Source organism: Oryctolagus cuniculus, chromosome 1, assembly GCF_964237555.1.
Source record: "Oryctolagus cuniculus chromosome 1, mOryCun1.1, whole genome shotgun sequence".
Lineage (NCBI taxonomy): Eukaryota > Metazoa > Chordata > Mammalia > Lagomorpha > Leporidae > Oryctolagus > Oryctolagus cuniculus.
Window position 1 is genome coordinate 128,565,711 of NC_091432.1, and position 25,588 is coordinate 128,591,298.

The 25,588-nt window shown below is 44.6% G+C and overlaps 1 protein-coding gene across 1 annotated transcript in view; it reads left to right on the forward strand.

Annotated features, from left to right (window-relative positions):
* Positions 1–5,661: 5,661 nt before the first annotated feature.
* The window catches only part of LOC100345977 (beta-galactosidase-1-like protein 3), a 70,883-nt gene continuing 50,956 nt past the window's right edge, over positions 5,662–25,588 (forward strand). The window contains exons 1-6 of the mRNA XM_008248356.3: positions 5,662–5,922; positions 6,520–6,645; positions 6,845–7,057; positions 20,939–21,007; positions 21,633–21,728; positions 22,963–23,071. Of these exons, the coding sequence (XP_008246578.2) occupies positions 5,900–5,922; positions 6,520–6,645; positions 6,845–7,057; positions 20,939–21,007; positions 21,633–21,728; positions 22,963–23,071 (636 nt within the window). The 5' untranslated portion in view covers positions 5,662–5,899. The remainder of the gene's footprint in view (positions 5,923–6,519; positions 6,646–6,844; positions 7,058–20,938; positions 21,008–21,632; positions 21,729–22,962; positions 23,072–25,588) is intronic.

Genomic DNA, 25,588 nt, shown 5'->3' on the forward strand with positions numbered 1-25,588 from the left:
CATTCTCAGTTTAAAGGTTGGGGTAACCTGACTAAACTACTTTCTTTCTTTCTTTCTTTATTTTGACAGGCAGAGTGGACAGTGAGAGAGAGAGACAGAGAGAAAGGTCTTCCTTTGCCGTTGGTTCACCCTCCAATGGCCACCGCGGCCAGCGCGCTGCGGCCTGCGCACCACGCTGATCCAAAGGCAGGAGCCAGGTGCTTCTCCTGGTCTCCCATGGGGTGCAGGGCCCAAGCACTTGGGCCATCCTCCACTGCACTCCCTGGCCACAGCAGAGAGCTGGACTGGAAGAGGGGCAACCGGGACAGAATCCGGTGCCCCGACCGGGACTAGAACCCGGTGTGCGGGTGCCGCAAGGCGGAGGATTAGCCTAGTGAGCTGTGGCGCCGGCTAAACTACTTTCTTAAAGAATGACTTGCCATCTTTACATTTCAAGGCATGATCAGTCCCGTCCTCTCTGATTTTTGTGACCAAAACTCTGTTTCCCAGATTTTGAGTCTCCCTCATTTTTAGCCCGATGTTTCACATTTCATGTTCACCAAACATTAGGGGAATCCACCTCTCTTCCTCTTGCTGTCTAACCCATTGTACAGTGAAGAAGCACTCATTGAGGGCCTGTTTAATGTCTGGCAGTTTTTAGGTGCTAGCAGGGATCCAATAGTGACCTAGACACCTAAACTCCCTATTCGCATAGAGAGTATGTGGGGATTGAATATAATAAGCTCCAAATACTTCGGTTCAATCTTTCTTAAGGAGTTTACTTGAAATAAATCTCACAATTCACAATGGTGTAAGAGAGAAAGTGAGTGACCTAAATGTCCTTGAGAATCTAACTCATTGGACCGGTATTTCCTTTGTTATTGAGATAATGGAGAAAAAGCTGAGAACATTTATTGCCATTTCTCATAATGGCACACAAAGTGAAGAGCATTAGCCATGTGGGTGCTGGTACTACTTGATTGTGGGCGTTCTCTGTATTTTGTCATAAAATTGATTTTTTGTTTTACTTATTTACTGAGGAGAATGAGATGCTAGATTGCATCAGTTTAAAGACTTATTTCTTTGTTGTTCTCAGAAGCAAAATCTTTAAATTCCTGAACTTGAAAATGCATTTTACCTGGTTATTGTTGGAAAATGTTTGCCCTCTAACTATATTTGTTACAGGAAATTATATATGTTTGTTACAAGAAACTGAAATGGCTCATCTACTGTGCACACCAACTCTATGGTATCACCATATATAATCTATGACCTTACCCAATGTATTCCATAACTCTGTCATTTTATAAATGGATTATTTACCTGCTTGTCATAGAATACCATGTGCTTTATTTTGACTTTCTTCCTGTAAAGTTGATTATGAAAGAATACCATGATTTGATAAATCAACTTCTGAATTCAATGATGAGCATGGTTATTAGTCCATTATAGCCAGAAACAAAACAAAATTAAAGATGAGCACATAAGGAAAGAAAACAATTAAAGATTTGATATAAGTGGTATTTAGTAGATAAGCAACAGAGTCGTCACTAGAGAAAATAATTGAAAGATTCATGTTCCCATTTAGGTTTTTGGAGTCTGCTATAAAAGGAATGCATCATTCAAACAAGGTGAAAAGCCTGTGTAAAAACTTTAAAACAAGAGGGAAGTGGCTAGTTGGTGGTGAACAAAGGCTGGGGTGGCTGGAGGGCAGAATGTGCCCCTGAAATGTCTCCTAAATGTTTTCTCATTCCTAATCATTGCATCTGCTTGCTTCTTGTTTTGACACATATTCTTTTGGATGTTGTATGTTGTGAATTTTACATTTTCCCTTCTTTCTCTTCCTCCCCCCTTCCTCCTCCTTCATCTTCCTTTTTCTGGATTTGCTGTAACTCGCAGCACATAGCCTGGTGTATGCAGAGGAAGGAATTTGAGAACTCGAGGGCAGAAAAATAGATGCTGCCAAATCTGAAAGCAGAAAAAAATAGACTAAACAAATGAAAAGAAAAAAACACAGAAACTCAGAAATCAGTGGGAGATTATAAAAGATCTAATGTTCATATAATTAGAATGACAGAGAGGAAAGAGAATATGGGCTGGAAAGTTACTTGAAAAATTAATGGATATCCTTTCAGGGACATGTCAAGAGGGTTAAAAATGTGTTCATGCAGCAACTTGTACATGAACATTCATGGAAGCATTATGTGAAATAGATAAGAGTGGAAACAAGTCCAATATCCATGAGCTGAATGGATAAACAAACTATGGCCTATTCATACAATAAGAACACTGCTACATGCAACAGTATGGGCAAACCTTGAAAAAATGTTGTTTAGTGAAAGAAGCCACTCAAAATTAACTTCGAAATATTGTATGATTTCATATTTATGAACTATCCAAAGTAGCAAATCCACAGAGCTGATGTATGCTGATGGTCACTGGGGTAGGAGGGAGGAACTGGGACTGATCTCTAATAAATATGAAGCCTCTTTCTGGGGTGATGACAATTTCCTGTATTTACAGATGATGGTGGCACATCCTTAAGAATACTCCCAAGACCCAGAGAATTGTACATACACATTTTATGACTGTGATTTATGACTCAGCTTAAAAAATGGATGAAAAGCTCCACATTTGGCAAAAGATTTAAAACTAAAATTCAAGAAGCAAAATAAATCAAAAAATGAGAAATCCAAAAGAAATATGCAGACAAAGTATATCATAATCAGGCAGAAAACTAAAATCTTCAAAGCAGCCAGAGATAAAGGACATATTACGTTTAAAAGAACTCCATTTGGAGTTTCAATCAATTTCAAGACATGGAATTCAAACCTTTTCTACAGAGGTTAGTAAAAAGAGGTACGATATTTTTGAAGTGCTGAAAGAAAATACTTTCCAACTGAAAATTGTGTATCTGGTAGCAGTACCATTCAGAAATAAAACTAGTACAGAGATGTCACAGAAAATAGGGAAAGAAAAGGTTCAAACACTGACAAACTGCATCACACATTCTGAATAAAAAGCAGCAGCAAATTGAGGATACAAGGAAACTACCTGCTTTGATAAAAGTATATACATAAAGTATATAGCTTAATATCATACTTCATGGTAAACAATGGACATTTCCAATCAACACTGGAAACAAAATATAAATATCACCTCCTGCCACTATTCTTTTTTTTTTTTTTTTTTTTTTTTTTGACAGGCAGAGTGGACAGTGAGCGAGAGAGGCAGAGAGAAAGGTCTTCCTTTTTCCGTTGGTTCACCCCACAATGGCCGGTGCGGCCGGTGTGCCGCAGCTGGCGCACCGCGCTGATCTGAAGCCAGGAGCCAGGTGCTTCTCTTGGTCTCCCATGCGGGTGCAGGGCCCAAGGACCTGGGCCATCCTCCACTGCCCTCCTGGGGCACAGCAGAGAGCTGGACTGGAAGAAGGGCAACCGGGATAGAATCCGGTGCCCTGACCAGGACTAGAACCCGGGGTGCTGGCACTGCAGGCGGAGGATTAGCCTACTGAGCCGCGACGCCAGCTGCTGCCACTATTCTTAAACACAGAAATTTTAGCTACTATAAGAAGACAAAAAATACCATGCATACCTGAAGGGTAGAAATAAAACTGCCCATATTTGTAGACCACATAATCAACTATGTAGAAAAAACAAGAACTCTTCTATCTCCTAACATTAATATGTGAGTTTATCAGAGTCACAGGGCATAAGATCAAAACAAGGAACTTAATTGCATTTCTACAGGCCAGTAACAAATATTTCAAGACATAAATTAAAAATACAATATCCTTTCAAAAATTTCAAAGGAAATGTTTTATTTCTGCCTGTTTTAGGTAGAATAAACCTGACAAAATATTCATAGGCTTTGCGTGTTGAAAAATGACAAAATTCTGATGAAAAATATCCAAATAAATGAAGAGACATACACTATATTTGTGGATGGGAAAACTCAACATGGTGTTAACACAACAGTTATTTGATAACATTTCTTATTAAAATTCCAGCATCAGTTCTGGCAGAGACAGAGTAGCTTATTCTACACTTTAGATAGCAAGTCACAAGCCCTAGAATAGTTTTAAAAATACTGACAAAGAAAAGTATGTTATGTGGCTATAAAACCTACATAGTCATATGGTGGAAATCATAATGGTCACAATAGTGCATTGTTAACAATGTGAGAATGAGGACAAGATAAATAATGTGCAAACTTTTCAGGTGCTTATGGCTCAACGAGGAAAGCATATGTGTAAAGAAGGAAACGACCCATGGTATTCTCTTAGGACTGCATTCTGGGTTTCAATCTATGTTCTTGCTTCGTATGGGAGAGAAGAAGCAAGGCATCCAAGAGAGAACATCAAAAGGTTGCTTTTATGAACATAGGGACCTCAAATCCAGCATTTCTGAAACTGGGCACATCATTCCTCTATTGAAATCTCTGTCTCTCCCTGCCTCGATCTCGGTGACACCCAACAAGAAGTTATTTAGCCTGAAACGTAGTGGTCTCCCAGACTATTTGCTGTGGACCACCCACCTTATGCAGTTATTAAGAGCTGCCACTTTTACCCCTGAATTCACATCCTGCTCTTGCTTCCTATTGCCACCACAGAGCAACCCTCGCCCTCATTCTATAGTCACCAGGTCTATGGGATGACTTGTCTATTTCCCATTTAGCCTCCACAATGTAATCTGCATAAAACCAAAATTTCACTTTATTTCTGCTTGAGATTGTTTAGTGGTCTCCAACCACCCCACTGGTTTCTGCAAAGATACAGAGCTACTTAGCCCTGTACCCACAGCAATGGCCACGCCTGATCTGCCTCCTACCAGGCTCCGAGTACTTCACACCTCAAGATTTCCAAAGTAGGTTGTGCATGTACCGTGCTGTGCAGACACTTTTGAGACACTCCCAAGACAATTCTCACTCTTGTCAAGATTCAATTCGGGGTGGGGGGCTGCACTGTGGTGCAGTAGGCTAAGCCTTTAGCTTACGGCACCAAATGGGTTCCAGTTCATGTCCCAGCTCCTCCTCTTCCTATCCATCTCTCTGCTATAGCCTGCGAAAGCAGCGGAAGATGGCCCGAGTGCATATGAGAGACCTGAAAGAAGCTCCTGGCTCCTGGCTTTGAATCTGCCCAGCTCTGACTGTTGCGACCATTTGGGGAGTGAATCAGTGGATGGAAGACTTTTCTCTCTGTCTGTAGCTGTACCTCTCAAATAAATAATAAATACAATCTTTAATAAAAGGAACTAAATTTGGGAAAAGTGTTACCCTCCTGTACTTCACTGCACTCTGCAACTTTCATGCAGCGTTTACCTATCCCATTGAAACTGTTCTAATTATGTACCCAACTGACTCATCCATTTCTGGTCAGAAGCGCTGTATCTGAACATAATGGGCACTGGGTAAAGTGCGGAACCTGAGGCATCAGGACTTCCTGCTCTGTCAAGTACAGGCGGGCGTCGTTTTCTCCCTCCTGTCCTCCCACTCATCTGCGCGTTTTCTGCAAGCTGGCAATGGACTCGCAGTTCGAACAACCCAGGGCCAGAACGATAACGCAAAGTTCCCAGGGCTGAAGGTCATCTGCACCCGGGCTAGCAGCGTCGACACTCAGGAGCTGTGGGCTCTGCGCTGGTAGGTCGGGAGTTGGACAGTCCCTCCTTGGCACGGCAGGCAAGAGGCCCTGGGATCCCAGGCCCTGGACCGCAGAGGCTGCGGGCAGGCTGCGGCATTGCGGGGAGGTAGGGTCCGGAGCTCTGCCACCCGCGACTGCTCCAAGATCTCGCCCTGACTCCCTTTGCAGAGCGCAGTCGTGAGTCTGCCCCTCCACGCGGAGTCCGGCACGGGCGCTGGGTCGTTTGGGGCTGCTGAACGGAGTTGGAGCAGTACACGGCGTGGAGTCCTCGGTCTCAGCGCGATGGGCTCCCTGCGCTTTCTCAGGTGAGTCCTTCCTCCAGTCCCGCCTGGATCCTCATGGTCCCTGAGTGCTGTCCTTGGACGCCCCCAACCGTCCCCTGATTCTCCTGGTCACAGTCAGGCTTTATTGCGTGAGACCCTGGGCACGTTTCTCGAACCAGGGCCCCTTCCTGGGCCCTCAGCTCTGCAGGAGACCTGCTCTGCTGTGAGCCTCCTCCCTCCCGGGTCTTCTGCGGGCCTTGGCCCCATGCGCTGAGGGTCCCCACCACTGCCGGCTGGAAGGAAACCCCGGTCAGCTCCCCTTGCAGGATACTGTGTCCCTGCGGTTCCTCTGGGATAAAATGCCCCCACGTGTCCTTCCTCCGCTAGGCCTAGACTGTTTCCCCAGTGCCCGGCCCCACCGTGTTCCAGGCTGCTTCAAGCGTCAGGTTCAGAGTGAGGAGAGTGGGATAGCCTGGGCATGGGGAGACTTGTGGGGCAGGTGGAGCCTGATCTTCTTGCCTTCGGGTCCCGTAAGACAGGATCTACCTTCAGGGCCTCCATCTGAGGCTCTGGCCTCTGCAGGGCCGGGGAACAGCTGGCCTACATCTTTCCTGACCCTGTGTCCCTTCCTCCCGGCAGCCACTGTCTCTCCTGGAGCAGGATCCTGGCCATCTTTTTCCTGCCATTTATCTCATCAGGTCTTGCTCCTCGCTCGAAGCTGAGAGAGACCGTTCCGTCCCAAACAGCACAGCCGTCTGAGCCCAGGTTTGCTTGCGGGGTGGGGTGGGGGGGTTTGGGGTTAGGGAGGGCAGCAACTTCTCTCCTCTTGGAGAAATCAATGTGCAGGAACAAGGGCAGAGCGTGTCGGCTCACGGGAGCAGCAGTTTCCCCGAGGGCTCAGCACTCTCCGCTCTCCCCCATCCTCTGTCCCTTTCTGTCCTCCGCCGTCCTGTCCCCTCTCCAGGTACAACTGGTCTTATCTGACCCCTCTCGAGCTGAAGAACCGATCTGTGGGACTTGGCACTGGGAGCACAGTGACGGGTCATGCACACTTCACTCTGAACGGTCACAAGTTCCGGATCTTCGGGGGCTCCATCCACTACTTCCGGGTGCCCAGGGAGTACTGGAGGGACCGCTTGCTGAAACTGAAGGCCTGTGGCTTCAACACTGTCACCACGTGAGTGCAGCCCCCACCCTGTTCACTGGAGACCTCTGGGGAGCCAGCACCTGGTGGCTGCAGCCTGGCTCAGAGCCCAGTGTCTGCTTTGGGGCTCAACGTGAGGACCTCACTTCTGATAGATGCTTCCTGCACCTGCCTGTCGTGTTAAGGCTTCTGTCACCTAGGTCTTTTCCTTTCATTGCTCTATGATCAAATCTTTGGAGGGGGTGTGGGAGAAATATAGGGGTTCTTTAAAAAGGTTTGTTCCGAAATGTCTGTAGGTTTGTTCTAAAGGTCTGTAGTTTTTTTTTTTTTTAAGATATATCTATTTATTTGAAAGACAGAGTTGCAGAGTTATAGAGAGGCAGAGGCAAGAGAGAGAGAGAGAGAGAGAGAGAGAGAGAGAAGTCTTCCATCCGCTGGTTCACTCCCCAAATGGCTGCAATGGCTGTAGCTATGCCCATCTAAAGCCAGGAGCTAGGAGCTTCTTCCAGGTCTCCCACATGATGCAGGGGCCAAAGGGCTTGGGCCATCTTCTTCCTAGGTCATAGCAGAGAGCTGGATCAGAAGTGGAGCAGCTGGGACTTGAACCAGCACTCATGAGATGCCGGCACTGCAGGCTATGGATTTACCCACTATGCCACAGTTTCGGCCCCAAGATCTGTAGTTTTTGATGCAAAGAATCTTGAAATCCATGCATTGTTTTATCCCAGTGTGCACTTACCCTGACCTTTTGCAGGACTCCTCCTGTAGAGGGTGCAGGTGATTTCCTCAGGAATTTCTCATGTCCCTTGGGAGCACTCTATTTAATGACACCCTAGGATTATTTAACAACTGTGTGGAAAACAGAATTAAAATGTAAGTGTGCATTGGAACAAAACCTTTTGGAAGTTCATGTGTAGTTTTTTTCACAGTTAACTTCCCATGGACATTTTGAAGATCCCTTACATGCATGGGCTTCAAAATTCTTTGTTCCAAAACAAATTTATATTTTAATTACGTTTCACAAGCTTTGTGAAGTCCCCTTGTCTGTTCAAGGCATGCTTACAAATAAACATGCTATTACACACAGATAAGTGTTTCTAAAACAATTTTAATTTGTGCATAAGAAGGTGAACAAGTAAAACAGTGACAGCAGTATTAAAGAGTGAAGATGTAAGTGGATGGCAATGTCACTTCAGGGAAGTGTTATGGCCTAAAGGGAATGAGCTCTGTGGGTTAGTGACCTAGGGCTTAGAGACATAAGTATCTGAGAGGCATGGCCATCTATCCAGGCTCTGTGTCTCTGGCCATCACATTGCAAGACCCAGTGCCATCGTCTGTACCTGGGCAGAATACCAATTGCTTCAGAAGGTAGTGTTGGTGATTAGAGGAGAGGAAAGTTTTATCCAACATCTGTAAAGCATGTGTCACCATGTCTGGTATTCAAACTATTGTGTACTCAGCACTTGTGGCCAAAATAAGTGGGTACCAGCGTTTGTCACTAGAAGGATTTAAGTGTGAATGGGCATGAACTGACATTGTATTGTGATAGAGACAAAGGCAACATACATTGAAGGAGGGCTGATTTCCAGGCATGTTTTCAGCATATTCACAAATAATTTTTTTTCTTTAAAAATTTATTTATTTATTTGAAAGTCAGAGTTACCCAGAGAGAGAAGGAGAGGTAGAGAGAAGAGACAGAGAGAGAGAGAGAGAGAGAGAGGTCTTCCATCTGCTGGTTCACTCTCCAAGTGGCCACAATGATGGAGCTGCGCTGATCCGAAGCCAGAAGCCAGGAACTTCCTCTGAGTCCCCCCTGTGCGTGCAGGGGCCCAAGGACTTGGGCCATCTTCTACTGCTTTTCCAGGCCACAGCAGAGAGCTGGATCAGAAGTGGAGCAGCTGGGACTTGAACCAGTGCCCATATGGGATGCCAGCTCTGCAGATGGTGGCTTCATCTGCTACTCCAGCCCCAATCCCTTTGTTGTGATAACTTGTCCTGTGACATGAGTGGTATGAGTTGCATTGTGCAGGGCAAGAATCTGAGTCGCCAGGAATTAATGAACTTGCTCAGGATAAGGGATGTGTGCCCTGCAGTACAGCACATGTGGGTGGTCTCGGAGCCCACACTGGCACACGGCTAACTCCACTGTATGTTTGTGTGAACCAGAAACCACAGGAGGAGCACAGGCTCCTGTGTGTACCTGGAGGATAAGGCAAACACACACCACTCACAAGGTAAAAATGGTGATGGGGTGCTGAGCAGTCAAGTTCTTTTGTTAACAGACCATACGCTAGAATAATCTTTTTTTTTTTTTTTTGACAGGCAGAGTGGACAGTGAGAGAGAGAGAGACAGAGAGAAAGGTCTTCCTTTGCCGTTGGTTCACCCTCCAATGGCCACTGCGGCCGGCGTGCTGTGGCCAGCGCACCACGCCGATCTGAAGCCAGGAGCCAGGTGCTTCTCCTGGTCTCCCATGGGGTGTAGGGCCCAAGGACTTGGGCCATCCTCCACTGCACTCCCTGGCCACAGCAGAGGGCTGGCCTGGAAGAGGGGCAACTGGGACAGAATCCGGCGCCCCGACCGGGACTAGGACCCGGTGTGCCGGCGCCGCAAGGCGGATTAGCCTAGTGAGCCGCGGCGCCGGCCTAGAATTATTTTTTTTGGAATTATCTTAAAGCTACAAAAGCCAGAGTCCTTGCGGGTGGATTGAACTCTGAACCCACAGAAATTTCTGGCAAGTCTCCATAATTGAGACTTTGTGTGTGTGTGTGTTTGTGTGTGTGTGTGTGTGTGTGTGTGTATCCGTATCACATTTCCTGTATTCCATTCACCTATCAATGGGCACCAAGTTTGCTCCTATATTATGCTTAATGTGAATAATGCCAAGGGTGCCTGTAAGGCCTTTAAGGTCATGGGATGGCGGGGTAGTCACCCTCAGAGGAGGAATTTTGCCGTCGCCAGAATTCAGAGGCTAATTCCAATAGATCCAGCACCATAACGTGATAGAAACAATTGTAGTTGTTCAGTGATTGCTTCTCTAATGTTTATACACAAGACTGGAAAACATGAATGCACTTTCTCCCTATAGCAATTCCCTGTGGAGTCAGAAATATTATTATCTTTCATGGCGAGAAAACTGAGGCCAAGAGAGGAAAAGCCATTGTCCCTAAATTGCAAGTGACAAAGGCACACAGGTGGCAACAGTGGAGCTGTGCCACTCAGGGAGGCCTTGGGCACACCTGCTGGGACTGCAGGCTGCTTGGAGACTGAGGCTCACTCTCAGAACTCTGCAACCTTGCTGCAAAGCTTCCGTTGCAAGGACGTTTTATAATGCAGGATATGCATTTCTGTCACCTGCGATTAGAAAGGCTTTTGTGGTGAAGCCATGGGATTTATTAGTTAACAGCAGGGAATTTAAAATTTACCATATAGAATATAAAGGACAGAAAAGTATTATCAAAATATCATGGGGAATCTACCATAAACTTTTTTTTTAAATTAAAAAAAATTTTTTTTGACAGGCAGAGTGGACAGTGAGAGAGAGAGACAGAGAGAAAGGTCTTCCTTTGCCGTTGGTTCACCCTCCAATGGCCACCACGGCCAGCGCGCTGCGGCCTGCGCACCACGCTGATCCGAAGGCAGGAGCCAGGTGCTTCTCCTGGTCTTCCATGGGGTGCAGGGCCCAAGGACTTGGGCCATCCTCCACTGCACTCCCTGGCCACAGCAGAGAGCTGGCCTGGAAGAGGGGCAACCGGGACAGAATCCGGCGCCCTGACCGGGACTAGAACCCAGTGTGCCGGCGCCGCAAGGCGGAGGATTAGCCTAGTGAGCTGCAGCGCCGGCCTCTACCATAAACTTTTAAAGGTACAATTATATTGTGTTAATGCCAAGCTGTTTAAGTCAATATTGTCTTTCTGGGTTAATAGTACTTTGATTGTTAAAGGCATTCTTTTCTGTAACTATTTTTTTACAAACATTTATTTTATTTACTTGAAAGGCAGAGTTACAGAGGTAGAGGTAGAGGTAGAGAGAGAGAGAGAGAGAGAGAGAGGTCGTCCATCCTCTGGTCACTCCCCAGTGGCCACAATGACTGGGGCTGGGCCAGGCCAAAGCCAGGAGTCAGGAGCCCCATCCGGGTCTTCTCCCACATGGGTGCAAGGACCCAAGCACTTGGGCCAGCTTCTACTGCTTTCCCAGGCACATTAGCAGGGAGCTGGATCGAAGTGGAGCAGCCAGGGCTGCACTGGTGCCCAAATGGGATGCCGCTGGCCCCTCTGTGAAGAACTTTTTCAAAGGGATCACCACAGTTGTCTTTATCTGTTTGTTATCTTCACTGACCTGTGGTCCTTCAGGGCCCTGGAATGCAGAATGAGCTCTTTCCTCCTGAATGCCCTCTGCTGCTCCCTGGTGGCAAAGCTGCTCTCTGCAAAGGGAAACAGGATTAACTTCAAGCAGAGGGGCAGTAAACTGATCCCAGGCTAGTGCATGAAACAAATAATTAAATCATAACTAATTAGTGAATTTTACTGGAAGCTGTTACTGCATGTATGTTTTAAATTATTTGCATCTTGGTTTCTAATTAAATCCTATTTTTTTCTTCCTACAAGAGTTTCATAGTTTAAAAAAGTACCATTTCATAATTGTACAACTTTATAGGGTGTAATTCAGGACATCTATGCAGCATGTAGTGAGTTGATCATGGTAATTAGCATTTCCATTTCTTCATATTTAGAGACTTCAAGCTCCTCTCCTTTACTTCTCCATAAAATATAAACGTTTATTGTGAACTAGCCTCACCCCACTGCACAGTGGAACACCAGACCTGTTCCTTCTATCCATGTTTGTGTACCCATTCTCAGCCTCCTTCTATATTTCCACCCCTCCCTTCTCAATCTCTAGTAATCACTATTCTACATTCAGTTGGACTTTTTTCTTTTTTTGTTATATATCTATATGTGACAGAGAATATGTGACAATTGTCTTCCTGGATTATTTCACTTGTAATGTCCTCCACTTCCACCTATTTTGCTGCACATGACAAGATTTCATTTTTCTTTATAGTTAATCTTCCATTGTGTGTGTGTATATCCATATCACATTTCCTGTATTCCATTTACCTATCAATGGGCACCAAGTTTGCTCCTATAACATGCTTAATGTGAATAATGCCAAAATAAACATATAGTTTGGGTATCTCTTTGAAATCCTGATTCCATTTCTTTTGGATAACCTAGAAGTGAGTAGAATGATTTTTAGCTTTTTGAGAAAAAAAAAGCTCAGAAATATTTCCCATAATAGCTATATTAATTCATATTCTCATAGTGTGTAAGGGGTCCCTTTTCTCTACATCCTCACTGATTTGCTATTTTTGTCTTTTTGTTGCCACCCATTCTAACTGGGGTGAGGTGGTATTTCATTGAGATTTTGATTTGCACTTCCCTTATGGATAATCATATTGAGTTGCTTTTCACATATTTTCTGGCATTTTTAATTGTTTTGAGTACTGTTTGTTCATATTTTTTCACTTTTAATTGGGTTATAAATATTTGTGTTTTGCTTATTTTTGAGCTCTATGATTAGTGATGTTGAGCATACTTTTACATACCTCTTGGTTTGAAAAGTGCCTCCATATTTATTGTATATTTTAAAATTGTATTATTTATTCCCGTGTTGTTCAGTTGAGCTCCTTAGATCCTTTGGTTAATAACTTTTGATATTTTGATACTTTTGTTAGATGTATAGTTCTAAAATATTTGCTGCCATTCTGTAGTTTGTCTCTTCAATCTGTTGTTTCATTTTTTTTTGTATTGTTTTATTGCAGAAGCCTTTTAGTTTGGTGAAATCCCATGTGTCTATTTTCACTTTTATTCCTTCTGTTTTTGGAGTCTTATTCATAAAATCCTTGTTCATTCCAATATACTTTATCTTCTGTTTTCTTCTAATGATTTCGTAATTTCATGTCTTACATTTAGGTTTTAATCCATTTTGGATTTACTCCTGCTTATGGCAAAAGGTAGAGATTTAGTTTCTCTATTATTTACTTTTCTCATTTAAAATTTTAATTTACATAAAGGGAACAAATTTCATGTATTTCCCATGTTATCATCTTCCCCCTTTTTCTTTTTCTCTTTCTTTTTGCATTGACATATTTTCAATCACAAGCTTAACCCTTCACTAAATAAATAACTTAGCAAATAATAAGTAGAGAAACTGTTGTTCCTCAGGAGTATATTAAAGGATTATAAATGATAATCAAATGTCAATTTTAAATCAAAATGTCAATTTCACTCATATATATTACATTTTTTTGTACTCTATATATTAGTTACCACCAGTCAGAGAAAACATATTTGTCTTTTTGGGACTTGCTTATCTCACTAAGAACAATGGTCTCCGGCTGCAACTATTTTGTTGTGAAAGACGGGGCTTCATTCTTTTTAAAACTGCTGACTAGTGTTCCATGGTGTATATATACCACAACTCATCCAGTCATTACTTGGTGTACACCTTGGTTGCTTCCAGCTTTTATGCACTGAGCTGCTATAGTCACAGGGGAACAGATAACTCTTGTATGCTGATTTCAGCTCCTTTTCGTAAATTCCCAGGAATGGGATGCAATCCCAAATGTTAATTTTGGTTTTGACTGCCTGTGCTTCTGGGGTCTTTTCCAAGAAGTCTTTGCCCGTACCTATATCTTGCAGGGTTTTTCCAATGCTCTCTAGTAATTTGATGGTGTCGGGTCATACATTTAAGTCTTTAATCCATGTTGAGTGAATTTTTGTGTAAGGTGAAAGGTAGGGGTCTTGCTTCATGATTCTGCACGTGGACTTCCAGTTTTCCCAGCACCATTTATTGAATAGACTGTCCTTACTCCAGGGATTGATTTTGGATCCTTTATCAAATATGAGTTGGCTGTAGATGTTTGGATTGATTTCTGGTGTTTCAATTCTGTTCCATTGGTCTATCCATCTGTTTCTGTACCAGTACCATGCTGTTTTGATAACAACTGCCCTGTAGTATGTCCTGAAATCTGGTATTGTGATGCCTCCGGCTTTGTTTTTGTTGTACAAGATTGCTTTAGCTATTCGAGGTCTCCTGTGTCTCCATATGAATTTCAGCATCATTTTTTCCAGATCTGAGAAGAAGGTCTTTGGTATCTTGATTGGTATTGCATTGAATCTATAAATTGCTTTTGGGAGAATGGACATTTTGATGATGTTGATTCTTCCAATCATGAGCATGGAAGATTTTTTCATTTCTTGGTATCCTCTTCTATTTCTTTCTTTAAGGTTTTGTAATTTTCATCGTAGAGATCTTTAACATCCTTGGTTAAGTTTATTCCAAGGTATTTGATTGTTTTTGTAGCTATTGTGAATGGGATTGATCTTAGCAGTTCTTTCTCAGCCGTGGTATTGTCTGTGTATACAAAGGCTGTTGATTTTTGTGCATTGATTTTATACACTGTTACTTTGCCAAACTCTTCTATGAGTTCCAATAGTCTCTTAGTAGAGTTCTTTGGGTCCCCTAAATAAAGAATCATATCATCTGCAAAGAGGGATAGTTTGAGTGCTTCCTTCCCCATTTGTATCCTTTTAATTTCTTTTTCTTTCCTGATGGCTCTGGCTAAGACTTCCAGAACTATATTGAATAGCAGTGGTGAGAGTGGGCATCCCTGTCTGGTGCCAGATTTCAGTGGAAATGCTTCCAACTTTTCCCCATTCAATAGGATGTTGGCGGTGGGTTTTTCATAAATTGCTTTGATTATATTGAGGAATGTTCCTTCCATACCCAGTTTGCTTAGAGTTTTCATCATGAAAGGGTGTTGTATTTTATCAAATGCTTTCTCTGCGTCTATTGAGATAATCATATGGTTTTTCTTCTGCAGTCTGTTAATGTGGTGTATCACATTGATTGATTTGCGAACGTTGAACCATCCCTGCATACCAGGGATAAATCCCACTTGGTCTGGGTGGATGATCTTTCTGATGTGTTGTTGCATTCTATTGGCCAGAATTTTTTTGAGGATTTTTGCATCTATGTTCATCAGGGATATTGGTCTGTAATTCTCTTTCAATGCTGCATCTTTTTCCAGCTTAGGGATTAAGGTGATGCTGGCTTCATAGAAAGAATTTGGGAGGATTCCCTCTTTTTTGATTGTTCTGAATAGTTTGAGAAGAATTGGAATTAGTTCTTCTTTAAATGTCTGGTAGAATTCAGCAGTGAATCCATCTGGTCCTGGGCTTTTCTTTGTTGGGAGGGCCTTTATTACTGTATCTATTTCTGTCTCAGTTATAGGTCTGTTTAGGTTTTCGATATCTTCCTGGTTCAATTTAGGTAGGTTGCATGTGTCCAGGAATCTATCCATTTCTGATAGATTTTCCTGTTTGCTGGCATACAGGTCCTTGTAGTAATTTCTGATGATTCTTTTTATTTCTGTGGTGTCTGTTGTTATGTTTCCTTTTTCATCTCTGATTTTATTGATTTGGGTCTTTTCTTTTTTTAGTTAGTTGGGCCAATGGGGTGTCAATCTTGTTTATTTTTTCAAAAAACCAGCTCCTCGTTTGGCTGATTTTTTGTAAATTTTTTTTTTTTTGGATTCAATCCTGTTGATTTCTTCTCTGATTTTAATTATTTCTCCTCTCCTACTAGATTTGGGTCTGGTTTGCTGCAGATTTTCTAGATCCTTGAGATGCAGTGAAAGCTCATCTATTTGGTGCCTTTCCAATTTCTTGATGTAGGCACCTATTGATATAAACTTTCCTCTTAACACTGCTTTTGCTATATCCCATAAGTTTTGGTATGTTGTGCTGTTATCCTCATTTACTTCCAGAAAATTTTTGATTTCTCTTTTAATCTCTTCTTTGACCCATTGTTCATTCAGGAGCATGTTGTTCAATCTCCATGCGTTTGCATATGCTCTAGGGATTCCTGAGTTGCTAATTTCCAACTTCATTCCTTTATGGTCTGAGAAGCTGCATGGTATGATTCTAATTCTTTTGAATTTGCTGAGACTTGGTTTATGGCCTAGTATGTGGTCAGTCCTAGAGAAGGTTCCATGTACTGCTGAGAAGAATGTAAATGCTTTCTGTGTAGGATGAAAAGTTCTGTAGATATCTGTTAGATCCATTTGGGCTATAGTGTCGTTTAAATCTACTGTCTCCTTGTTGATCTTTTGTCCTGTTGATCTGTCTATTTCTGAGAGTGGGGTATTGAAGTCCCCCAGTACTATTGTATTGGGGTCTAAGTCTCCCTTTAAGTCCCTTAACAAATCTTTTAAATAAACCGGTGCCCTGTAATTAGGTGCATATACATTGATAATTGTTATATCTTCCTGTTGAATTGATCCCTTAATCATTATATAGTGCCCCTCTTTGTCTCTCCTAACAGTTTTTGTGGCAAAGTTTATGTTGTCCAATATTAAGATGGCTACGCCCACTCTTTTTTCATTTCTGTTGGCATGGTATATCTTTTTCCAGCCTTTCACTTTCAGTCTGTATGGATCTTTATTGGAAAGATGTGTTTCTTGTAAGCAGCAAATAGATGGGTTTTGTTCCTTAAGCCAATCAGCCAATCGGTGTCTTTTAACTGGACAGTTCAGGCCATTCACGTTCAATGTGACTATTGATAAGTAGTAGCTTTGCCCTGCCATTTTCCAAAGATATTTTCTGATATATGTTTTGAACTTCCTGTGATCTTTTGGTGTGAGATTTCCTTCATTTATCTTCTTTCATATTGATGACCGTGTTTCTGTGTTTCTGTGTGTAACACATCTTTAAGCATCTTTTGCAGGGCTGGACGAGTGGCGACAAATTCTTTCAATTTCTGTTTGTTGTGAAAGGTCTTTATTTCACCTTCATTCACAAATGAGAGCTTTGCAGGATATAATATTCTGGGCTGGCAGTTTTTCTCTCTTAGTACCTGGGCTATATCTCGCCATTCCCTCCTAGCTTGTAGAGTTTCTGATGAGAAGTCTGCTGTGAGTCTAATTGGAGATCTCTGAGAGTAATCTGATGTTTCTCTTTTGCACATTTTAGGATCTTTATGTTTCACTGTGGAGAGTTTAATTACAACGTGTCGTGGTGAGGATCTCTTTTGGTCATGTTTATTAGGGGTTCTATGAGCTTCCTGTACTAGGATGTCTCTGTCCTTCTCCAAACCTGGGAAATTTTCTGCTACTATCTCACTAAAAAGGCCTTCTAATCCTTTCTCCCTCTGCATGCCTTCAGGAACTCCTAGAACCCGAATGTTGGGTTTTTTAATAGTATCCTGAAGATTCCCGACAATATGTTTTAGATTTCTAATTTCCTCTACTTTTCTTTGGTTTGATTGTATATTTTCCTGTGCTCTGTCTGCTAAGTCTGATATTCTCTGTTCTGCTTCACCCATTCTGTTTTTAAGGCTCTCTAATGTGTTTGTCATTTGATCTATTGAATTCTTCATTTCATTATGATTCTCGTCACTATCACAGTTTCCTGTTCTACTAGTTGTTTCATTTCATTTTGATTCCTCCTTAATATTTCATTTTCACCAGAGAGATTTTCTATCTTGTCCATTAAGGATTTCTGTAGTTCGAGAATTTGTTTTTGAGAACTTCTTAATGTTCTTATCAATTTTTTGAGATCTGCTTCTTGCATTTCTTCTATCTCATCATCTTCATAATCTTGAATTGGGGTGTCTATTTCATTTGGGGGCGTCATAGTGTCTTCCTTGTTCTTGTTACCTCGGCTTTTGCGTTTGTTTGTCATATTGGAGATATTCTTTGGTTTTTTCTCGTTATACTGTGACTCTGGATTAAGAGGACTGTCTGCTTTTGATGGATCCTTAGAGGCTGTGATGGGTGTGGCCAGAGAGCTCTGGTTCTACAGGGTTAAGGGTGTGCCAAAGGTTATTCACCCTGATTGTTCTCTTGCGCTATCTCTCTCTCTCTCTTTTTTTTTTTTTTTTTTTGACTCAGTTGGGAAGTAATTCTAAACAGCTGAGTGGAATTGAGAGTCGTTAATGTATGAAATCTGGCCCCTATGGGTATTGGTTTGCTTACCAGAGTCAGGTGTTTCTGCTTGGCTAATGAGAGACACCCGCTTTACATATGCAAAATGGCACGCACTGCTTTACTTTTGTAAAATGGCGCCTGCCCTTTGTCTTGCTCGGCTTTGTAAGGTGAGTGGAGAGAGAGGCTAAATGTCCGTGCCGGTTCCCCTTATTTATTCGATTTTTTTCTCTCCTCCAGCCAGCCTGGTGAACTTCCCCCAATGGGGTTTCAGGCCTCGTTCTCTGCAGGCTTTTTCTGCCTTTCCCCGCCAATGTCTCGGGTTACCGAGAGGTTTTTAGCTCACCTCCCCTTCCAGCGCTGGCGCGCAGACTCTGCGGCTCCGGCGGGTCTGGCTGCTCCGGTGGTCTAGGGTTATAGTCACTTATTTACTCCTACTGTGTATTTTCAAATAGCCTCTCTTCAAGCTCACTCATTCTTTCTTCTGTTTCATCTATTCTACTAGTGATGCCTTCTATCATGCTTTTGATTTCACTGCATGCACTTTTCATTTGAAGGATTTCTGTCTGATTTTGTTTAATTACTTATACCTCTCTCTAAAAACAGAGTATTGGGTTATTTCTGTGTTCTCTTGAATTTCATTGCATTTCATTAAAACAGCTAGTTTGTAATCTTCTTTGAGTATTTGAAAAGTTCAGTGCCTAGATGGTTGTTTTTTGGCACCTTATTTTGCTCTACAGGGGAGGGCATTTATCCCCTGGAGGTTCTTGATGCTTGTTGGTAGATGACGTTATGTGTTCACCAAAGGATTATAGTGCTCTGGCTTTGTGGCTACCCTTCCAGAAGTTGTTGGCAGGCTTTTGTTTTCTCTGAGGCTAAGAATAATTTTGATATTTCAGTAGTAGATTACTCCTTAAGTCTAAGTTTCTCCAGGTCCTATGTTGATTTTTTTTCCTGTTTTCAATCCTAAATATTCCCTAAGCTCAATTTTGTTCTAAGTCTGAAGTTGGAGTTTCCTTCAGAATAAACTAAGGAGGTACCTAAAATGGCATAGTCTATCCCTCCAAGCCTCTTTTTATGGCTGGGGTAGGCTTAGCCTCTTAGTCCGGTGTCCCCCCAATGCTGCAATGCTGGTTCAAACCTGAGTCCACAGTTCACTGAGACCAGTGCAGCCTGGGCTAACTCAGGTATGGTCTATCTGCCTCTGAGGTTGAGCAGCTGTCCAGTGCCTCTCCTACAAGCCACTGGTGATACTGACTAGGATATAAGACTGACTAACTGGGTCCATGGAACTCCACTTGGCACTGAAGCAGGTCCAGAGGCTTTGTCCTGAGCACTGGCCTGGGGACAGGACCTTTAGGATCTGCTCAATATTAGATTTTACCACTTTGGCACTGAGTCCCAAAGTAGTCTTATGATTGCTTGCTGTCTGCCTAAGTGTGGAGGAGGGGTGACAGAGGATCCCCTCAGTCACTGAGACATATAATAGGTGGGGGCATATCTTGGTCTTACAGTCACTGGGCCCTGTGAAATTTTGGGGGTGCACACCAGGTCTGCATGAGGCTGGTGGTGATGCATGCTGAAACAAGTTTGTCCCACCAGGGCACAGATCTCTGCCTGATGACTGGGGTGCATTTGGAGGCTGTACACAAGCACTTTCCTAGGTCTAGGGACTATTAGCCTCTGCCTTGTTTTGGAAGTTACCAGCCCAGCATTGAGTCCCAAAATACAGTCTGGTGGCTTCTTACTGCCTGTCTGAGTTTGGTAGAGGGTAATAAAGGCAGCCCTCTAGCTTCTTAGACTACAGCAGTTTGGGTCACATCTGGAACCCACAATCACTAGGCTCCATGAATCCGAGGGGTGCATACCAGGCCTGCCTGAGGCTTGGGTTGACACCTGCCATATGAGCCCATCCCATCAGAGCACAGGTGTCTGTCTGATCCCAGGACAAGTCTAGAGGATCATTGTGTAGGCACTGGTCTGATCACGAGGTTTCAGTGTGCAGTGGGTCAGGCTCTGAATCCAAGGTAGGGTCTTTTTTTAAAATTTTTAATTTTTTTTTATTTTTTGACAGGCAGAGTGGACAGTGAGAGAGAGAGACAGAGAGAAAGGTCTTCCTTTGCCGTTGGTTCACCCTCCAATGGCTGCAACGGCCGGCACGCTGTGGCCGGTGCACCGCGCTGATCCAATGGCAGGAGCCAGGTACTTATCCTGGTCTCCCATGGGGTGCAGGGCCCAAGCACTTGGGCCATCCTGCATTGCACTCCTGGGCCATAGCAGAGAGCTGGCCTGGAAGAGGGGCAACCGGGACAGAATCTGGAGCCCCGACTGGGACTAGAACCCGGTGTGCCGGCGCCGCAAGGTGGAGGATTAGCCTAGTGAGCCGCGGCGCCGGCCCAAGGTAGGGTCTTAAGTTCCCTCTTCTGCCCTCCCCTACAGCAGCTGGAGCCTTGCTCAGCATTCTGCTGCTAGTTGGGGGATGGGTGGAGAACAATGCCTGGCAATGTAGGGTTCAAATACTCTGCAAGTATGGGCCCGGGCAGCAGGGTCCAACTTTAAATGTTATCACAGTGATTCCAGAACTGAACTTCAATTTCCTCTCCCTCTCCTAAGCAGGAAGTGTATCTCTTCATGATGCACTTCTTGGAGCTGGGTGAAAGGAGACACAGGTGATTCTTCCATTCCTGCTTGCTTCTGTGTGATCTTGGAAAATCATTATACTGAAATGAGACACTGCTCTCATCTACCTTCCATTGTAAAGGTGACTTGGTAAACAAATAGCTGTGCACACTGGTGTTTCTGGGGAGAGGTGGTCACCAGAGTGTCCTACTCAGCTGCCATGTTGGTTCTCACACCCATGTACTGTCTAGAAATTTTTTAGGAAAGAACAAAAACAATTCTTAGTCTTCTTCCCTCTTATGTCTTCCAGATACATTCCCTGGAACCTCCATGAGCCAGAAACAGGCAAATTTGACTTTTCTGGGAACCTGGACCTGAAGTATGTGATGTTGCTGCTTCTGTGAGCTGGCCTGGGGGGCGGGGTGGGGAGGAGGCAGAGAGATGGTTGCATGGGGAAGATCAGCAGTGTAGCAGTGTGCTACCTCTCCTTTGACAGCCAGAAGGGGATAGGGCTAGAGTCTCTTCTCAGCACCATGTAAGAGGTTTTGCTTCATAGACACAACCTGATTTCCAGAAGGGATGGGCCTGCAGATTCTAGACCATACTTGGCACTGCAGCCCAGAGGGAGCAAAGATCCTGGGTGTGATCTACCACTGCAATGGGGCTCAAAATCATGGGATGGGGCATATGCTGCCCATTGGGTTCACTGCTATAACTCCGTGTTACCTGCCAGAGGTGGTTCCTCCTCAGGCTCCCAGAAGGGAAGATTTCAAGACTGGGAGTTGGAGAAAATCCAGCTCACAAGTCCTCAGGCCTCTGATCTGCTATATGAATGCCCTATTCTGCTAGGGGTGGTGTGGAGCCTTCCGTCACTCCAGTGTCTGTGGTGGAGAAAGTATGGGGAAGAGACACAGCTCTTTCACCCTGGGGTGCATGTAGGCTCCCTTCCACCTGGCCTCTGCCCTGGACTCATGCTCAGTGCTGAGGGGGTTTTACCTCCACAGGACCTTTGTGACGATGGCAGGGGAGATCGGGCTGTGGGTGATTCTGCGTGCTGGTCCCTACATCTGTGCTGAGATCGACCTTGGGGGCTTGCCCAGGTAAGCTCGGTCCTGACACCAGAGTTGTGGTTTAGTAAACTATTTTGCTTTACCAAAAGTAAAAGTTCAGCCTAGTAATGATGAGAGCAGCCTTCACTGCCTGAGCATGTGTGTCTAGCATTGACTGTGCCCTCTCATCTGCCACCTGAGAGCTGTGGCCAGGGGCTGGTATCATTGCTATCCCCATTGCACAGGAGTGGAGATGGTTGTCCTGGTTCATGAGCTTGTGGCCTTGCCAGGGACTGCAGGGAGGAGGCGGGGCAGGAGGCCCATCCTCGTCTCTCTCCCCACAGGCAGGTGCTATGGCTACCTCTACTGTTCTCATGCGCAGGAAGAAAGGACACGGAAGCTTTGGGGTCTGCACAGAAGGCCTAACCCCTCTGGTCTCTCTCTTATGCTGTTTCCACCTCTGCCACCCCCTGAGACTCGGCCCACTCCCTTCCTTCTCTCTTCCTTGGTCTTATTTGCTCATCTTTGATGTTGGTTCTCAGTCCAGATGTGTGAGGTTTGGGTGAGAATTTGAGAATCCTGTTCTTCACCTGTGCCATCAGATGGGACTCCTGGTTTCCGTCTCGGCTCTGCCGTCAGATAAATACTTGTCCTCCTCAGATTCATATGAAAGCTTTGCTTTTCTGCACGATGGGCTCTTTCTCACATCCATCTCAGGAACACAAAAAGCCTGTGCCCGATGGACATGGAATTTAGGGAAGTGACTGTTCCCTGTGCTGGACAGCTGTGGAGCTGGTACCACCCTGGTGACCAGGACAGGGCTGAAAACCCATAAACACTTAGTACTTAGGTCCTAAGGCAAATGGGACCCTGTCCCCCAAAGAATGGATGCTGTGGTCATGAAAAATGTTCTCAAAGAGCTGAAAAGAATGGATAAGCATAGTCAGTACATGGAAAAGACTCATGAGACGTGGGTGTAGGAGTCCAGGCAGGCTCAGTCCCTCAGGCTGGCCACATGGATCTGAAAGATACTCTAGGTTGCAAGGTGCCTGGGAGATGGAGGTGGTGTTTTCCTGTAAATGCCACAAGTCTGGGAGTGGTCCAAGATACTCAGCTGGTGCAGATCCTTGCAAGACCCCTGGGTGCGGCAGGACTCTGAGAATGAGCTGTATGCCCGGAGGTGAAAGCTGATGTAGGGGGCTCTGAGGAGGGCCTGGAAGCCACGCTCAGTGGCCCCACCCATACTGTTCTGTCTATGCACTAAGCCTCCCTCTCCCACCCCCAGCCGTCTACTGCGAAACCCCAAGGCCATACTGAGGACGACAGAGAAAAGTTTTATTGAAGCAGTGGACAGGTATTTTGATCATCTGGTTCCCAGAATGGCTCCTCTCCAGGTAAGGCCCAGTTTCCCTTTCCATCTTTTTCTCACTGCAGGAAACTAGCATGTTCTGACCTGACTGCTCTGTCACACCTGGATTCTGTACTATCCGCTGAGGACAGGAACTTTGACTTCTGTCCATTGGGTTTCACCCAGGGTTCTGGAAGATCCACACCACACATCACAGGAACTGCACCAAGGGTTGTCTTGGGTATGATTGTGAGTTTAATACTCACTAATGCACTGATATGCATCCTTCCTGTCTTTGCTCTTTTTAAAAAAATTTTTTAATATTTATTTATTGGGCTGGCACTGTGGCATAGTGGGTTAAAGCCCTGGCCTGAAGCGCTGGCATCCCATATGGGTGCCTGTTCTAGTCCTGGTTGCCCCTCTTCAGATCCAGATCTCTGCTGTGGCCTGGGAAAGCAGTAGAAGATGGCCCAAGTCCTTGGGCCCCTGCACCCACATGGGAGACCCAGAAGAAGCTCCTGGCTCCTGGCTTTGGATCAGCACAGTTCCGGCCATTGCGGCCATCTGGGGAGTGAACCAGTAGATGGAAGACCTCTCTCTGTGTCTCTACCTCTCTCTGTAACTCTGTATTTCAAATAAATAAAATAAATCTTAAAAAATATTTATTTATTTGGAAGAGTTACACACAGAGACAAGGAGAGGCAGAGAGAGAGAGAGAGAGAGAGAGAGAGGTCTTCCAGCTACTGATTCACTCCCTAATTGGCTGCATCGGCCGGAGCTGTGCTGATACAAAGCCAAGGGCCAGGAGCTTCCTCCCTGTCTTTCCATGTAGGTGCAGGGCCCCAAGGACTTGGGCCATCATCTACTGCTTTTCCAGGCCATAGCAGAGAGCTGGCTTGGAAGTGGAGCAGCCAGGACTTGAACCGGTGCCCATATGAGATGCTGGAACTGTAGGCGATGGCTTTACCTGCTGTGTCACAATGCCAACCGCTTTCTTTGTGCTTATGTCACCTTTGTTGTTTTATAATTAATGCTTTGTAAATGGGTTCTGAAGGTAGCAAAGAGTGGATGGTGGAAGTCAAGTCTCCCTTCTCACCTGAACCACAGCTACATTGTTATCTGTGCAGCACACAACCAATATCTGTACCATAGCTACATTGTTATCTGTGCAGCACACAACCAATTTGCTTAGGAAATTGTTCAGGAAATCCCTTGTACGTATAGTCCAATTATAGAGCTATGCTAGTAGGCACTGCATTAAGAATCATAATGTTTACCATTCATCAGACACAGGCTGTCCCTGGTAGTCAAGGGAAGGGACAGAACAAGGTTTTGAGCAGGCAGGGAGGTCCAAAGAATGTTTTCCAGAAAGCAACTCTTAGCAGTCACCTGAAGGCTGGACAGGAGTCTCAGTAGAAGAGAATCAGCAGAAGGGAAGAGATGGAATGAGGAGTGTGAAGACCAGAAGTCCAGCATGTCTGGGGCAGAGTGAGGAGGAAAAATGGGCAAATATGGCTTGTCAAGGAACCTACAAACATGGTCATTCTTCCTGTGCCGCTGCAGAGCACCATCCCTTTGCCTGAAGTAGCACATCCCCTTTGTCGTTGGCATCTTTGCTGTGGGCAGTGGGATTCACTGGATTCTGTGGTGGAAGTGCAGAGAATGGATCTCAGCTCACTTTGCTGTCAGTGTCCATAGGCTCCAAGGAGAAAGAAATATGCTGACATTGGGAGGACCCTAAAAGGCTAAACCCAAGTGACTGAAGTTGTGCTTCAGGTTTAGCACAAGCCTTCAGTGTTAGTAGTGCAGGGTGGAGGTTTTACTAACATAGGGTGAGGAGGGATGATCAAAATGTGAGAAAGCAGAGGACATGCAAGCGGATACCTGGTGGAAGATACAGTGAGAACCCCTTGGCACATTCTAGAGACTCTAACTCATTGCTCTCTAATGCAAACATCCTGGATAAGTGTCCTTGATGATGGAGGTCACTCAAGGAAGGGAGAGGTGAAAGGCTCAGCAGTTAGCGGAGCTGTGCCAAGAGCAACATTCCTGAGCAGGTGGAAGTAGTGGGACCTGGCACTCATGGCTGACATCATCTTTGAGAGAGCGGGGAAGAAGGATGTCTCTGTCACTTGTCACTTGTCACTTGTTGTCTCAATCCATTTTATTTGGCTACAATAAGATCCCTAAGGTTGAGTAGTTGATAGATAATGGCAGCTTATTTGGCTCTCAGTTTTGAAGAAGCCCCAGAGCCTGGTGCTGGCATCTGCCCAGAGCATTTGTGATGACCACCCCCATGAGCTTGCCCAAATTCATTCCCAAAGACTCCACCTCCAAATTCCACTACCACAGGACTTGGAGGCTGTTTGCAACACAGGAAAATTTGCATACTAATTAAACTCTTGCAGGTGGGAATGTAGATAGGATGGGCAGGCAGCAAGTGAGTTTTGGGTTCCAAGGCTCATATTCAAGTGGTTACTTGAAAAACAGAGGGAGTCTGTGGCAGCCCTTATCTCTAGAGCACTAGGGACAGCAGGACTCCTGCTGCATCCTATTACCCAGT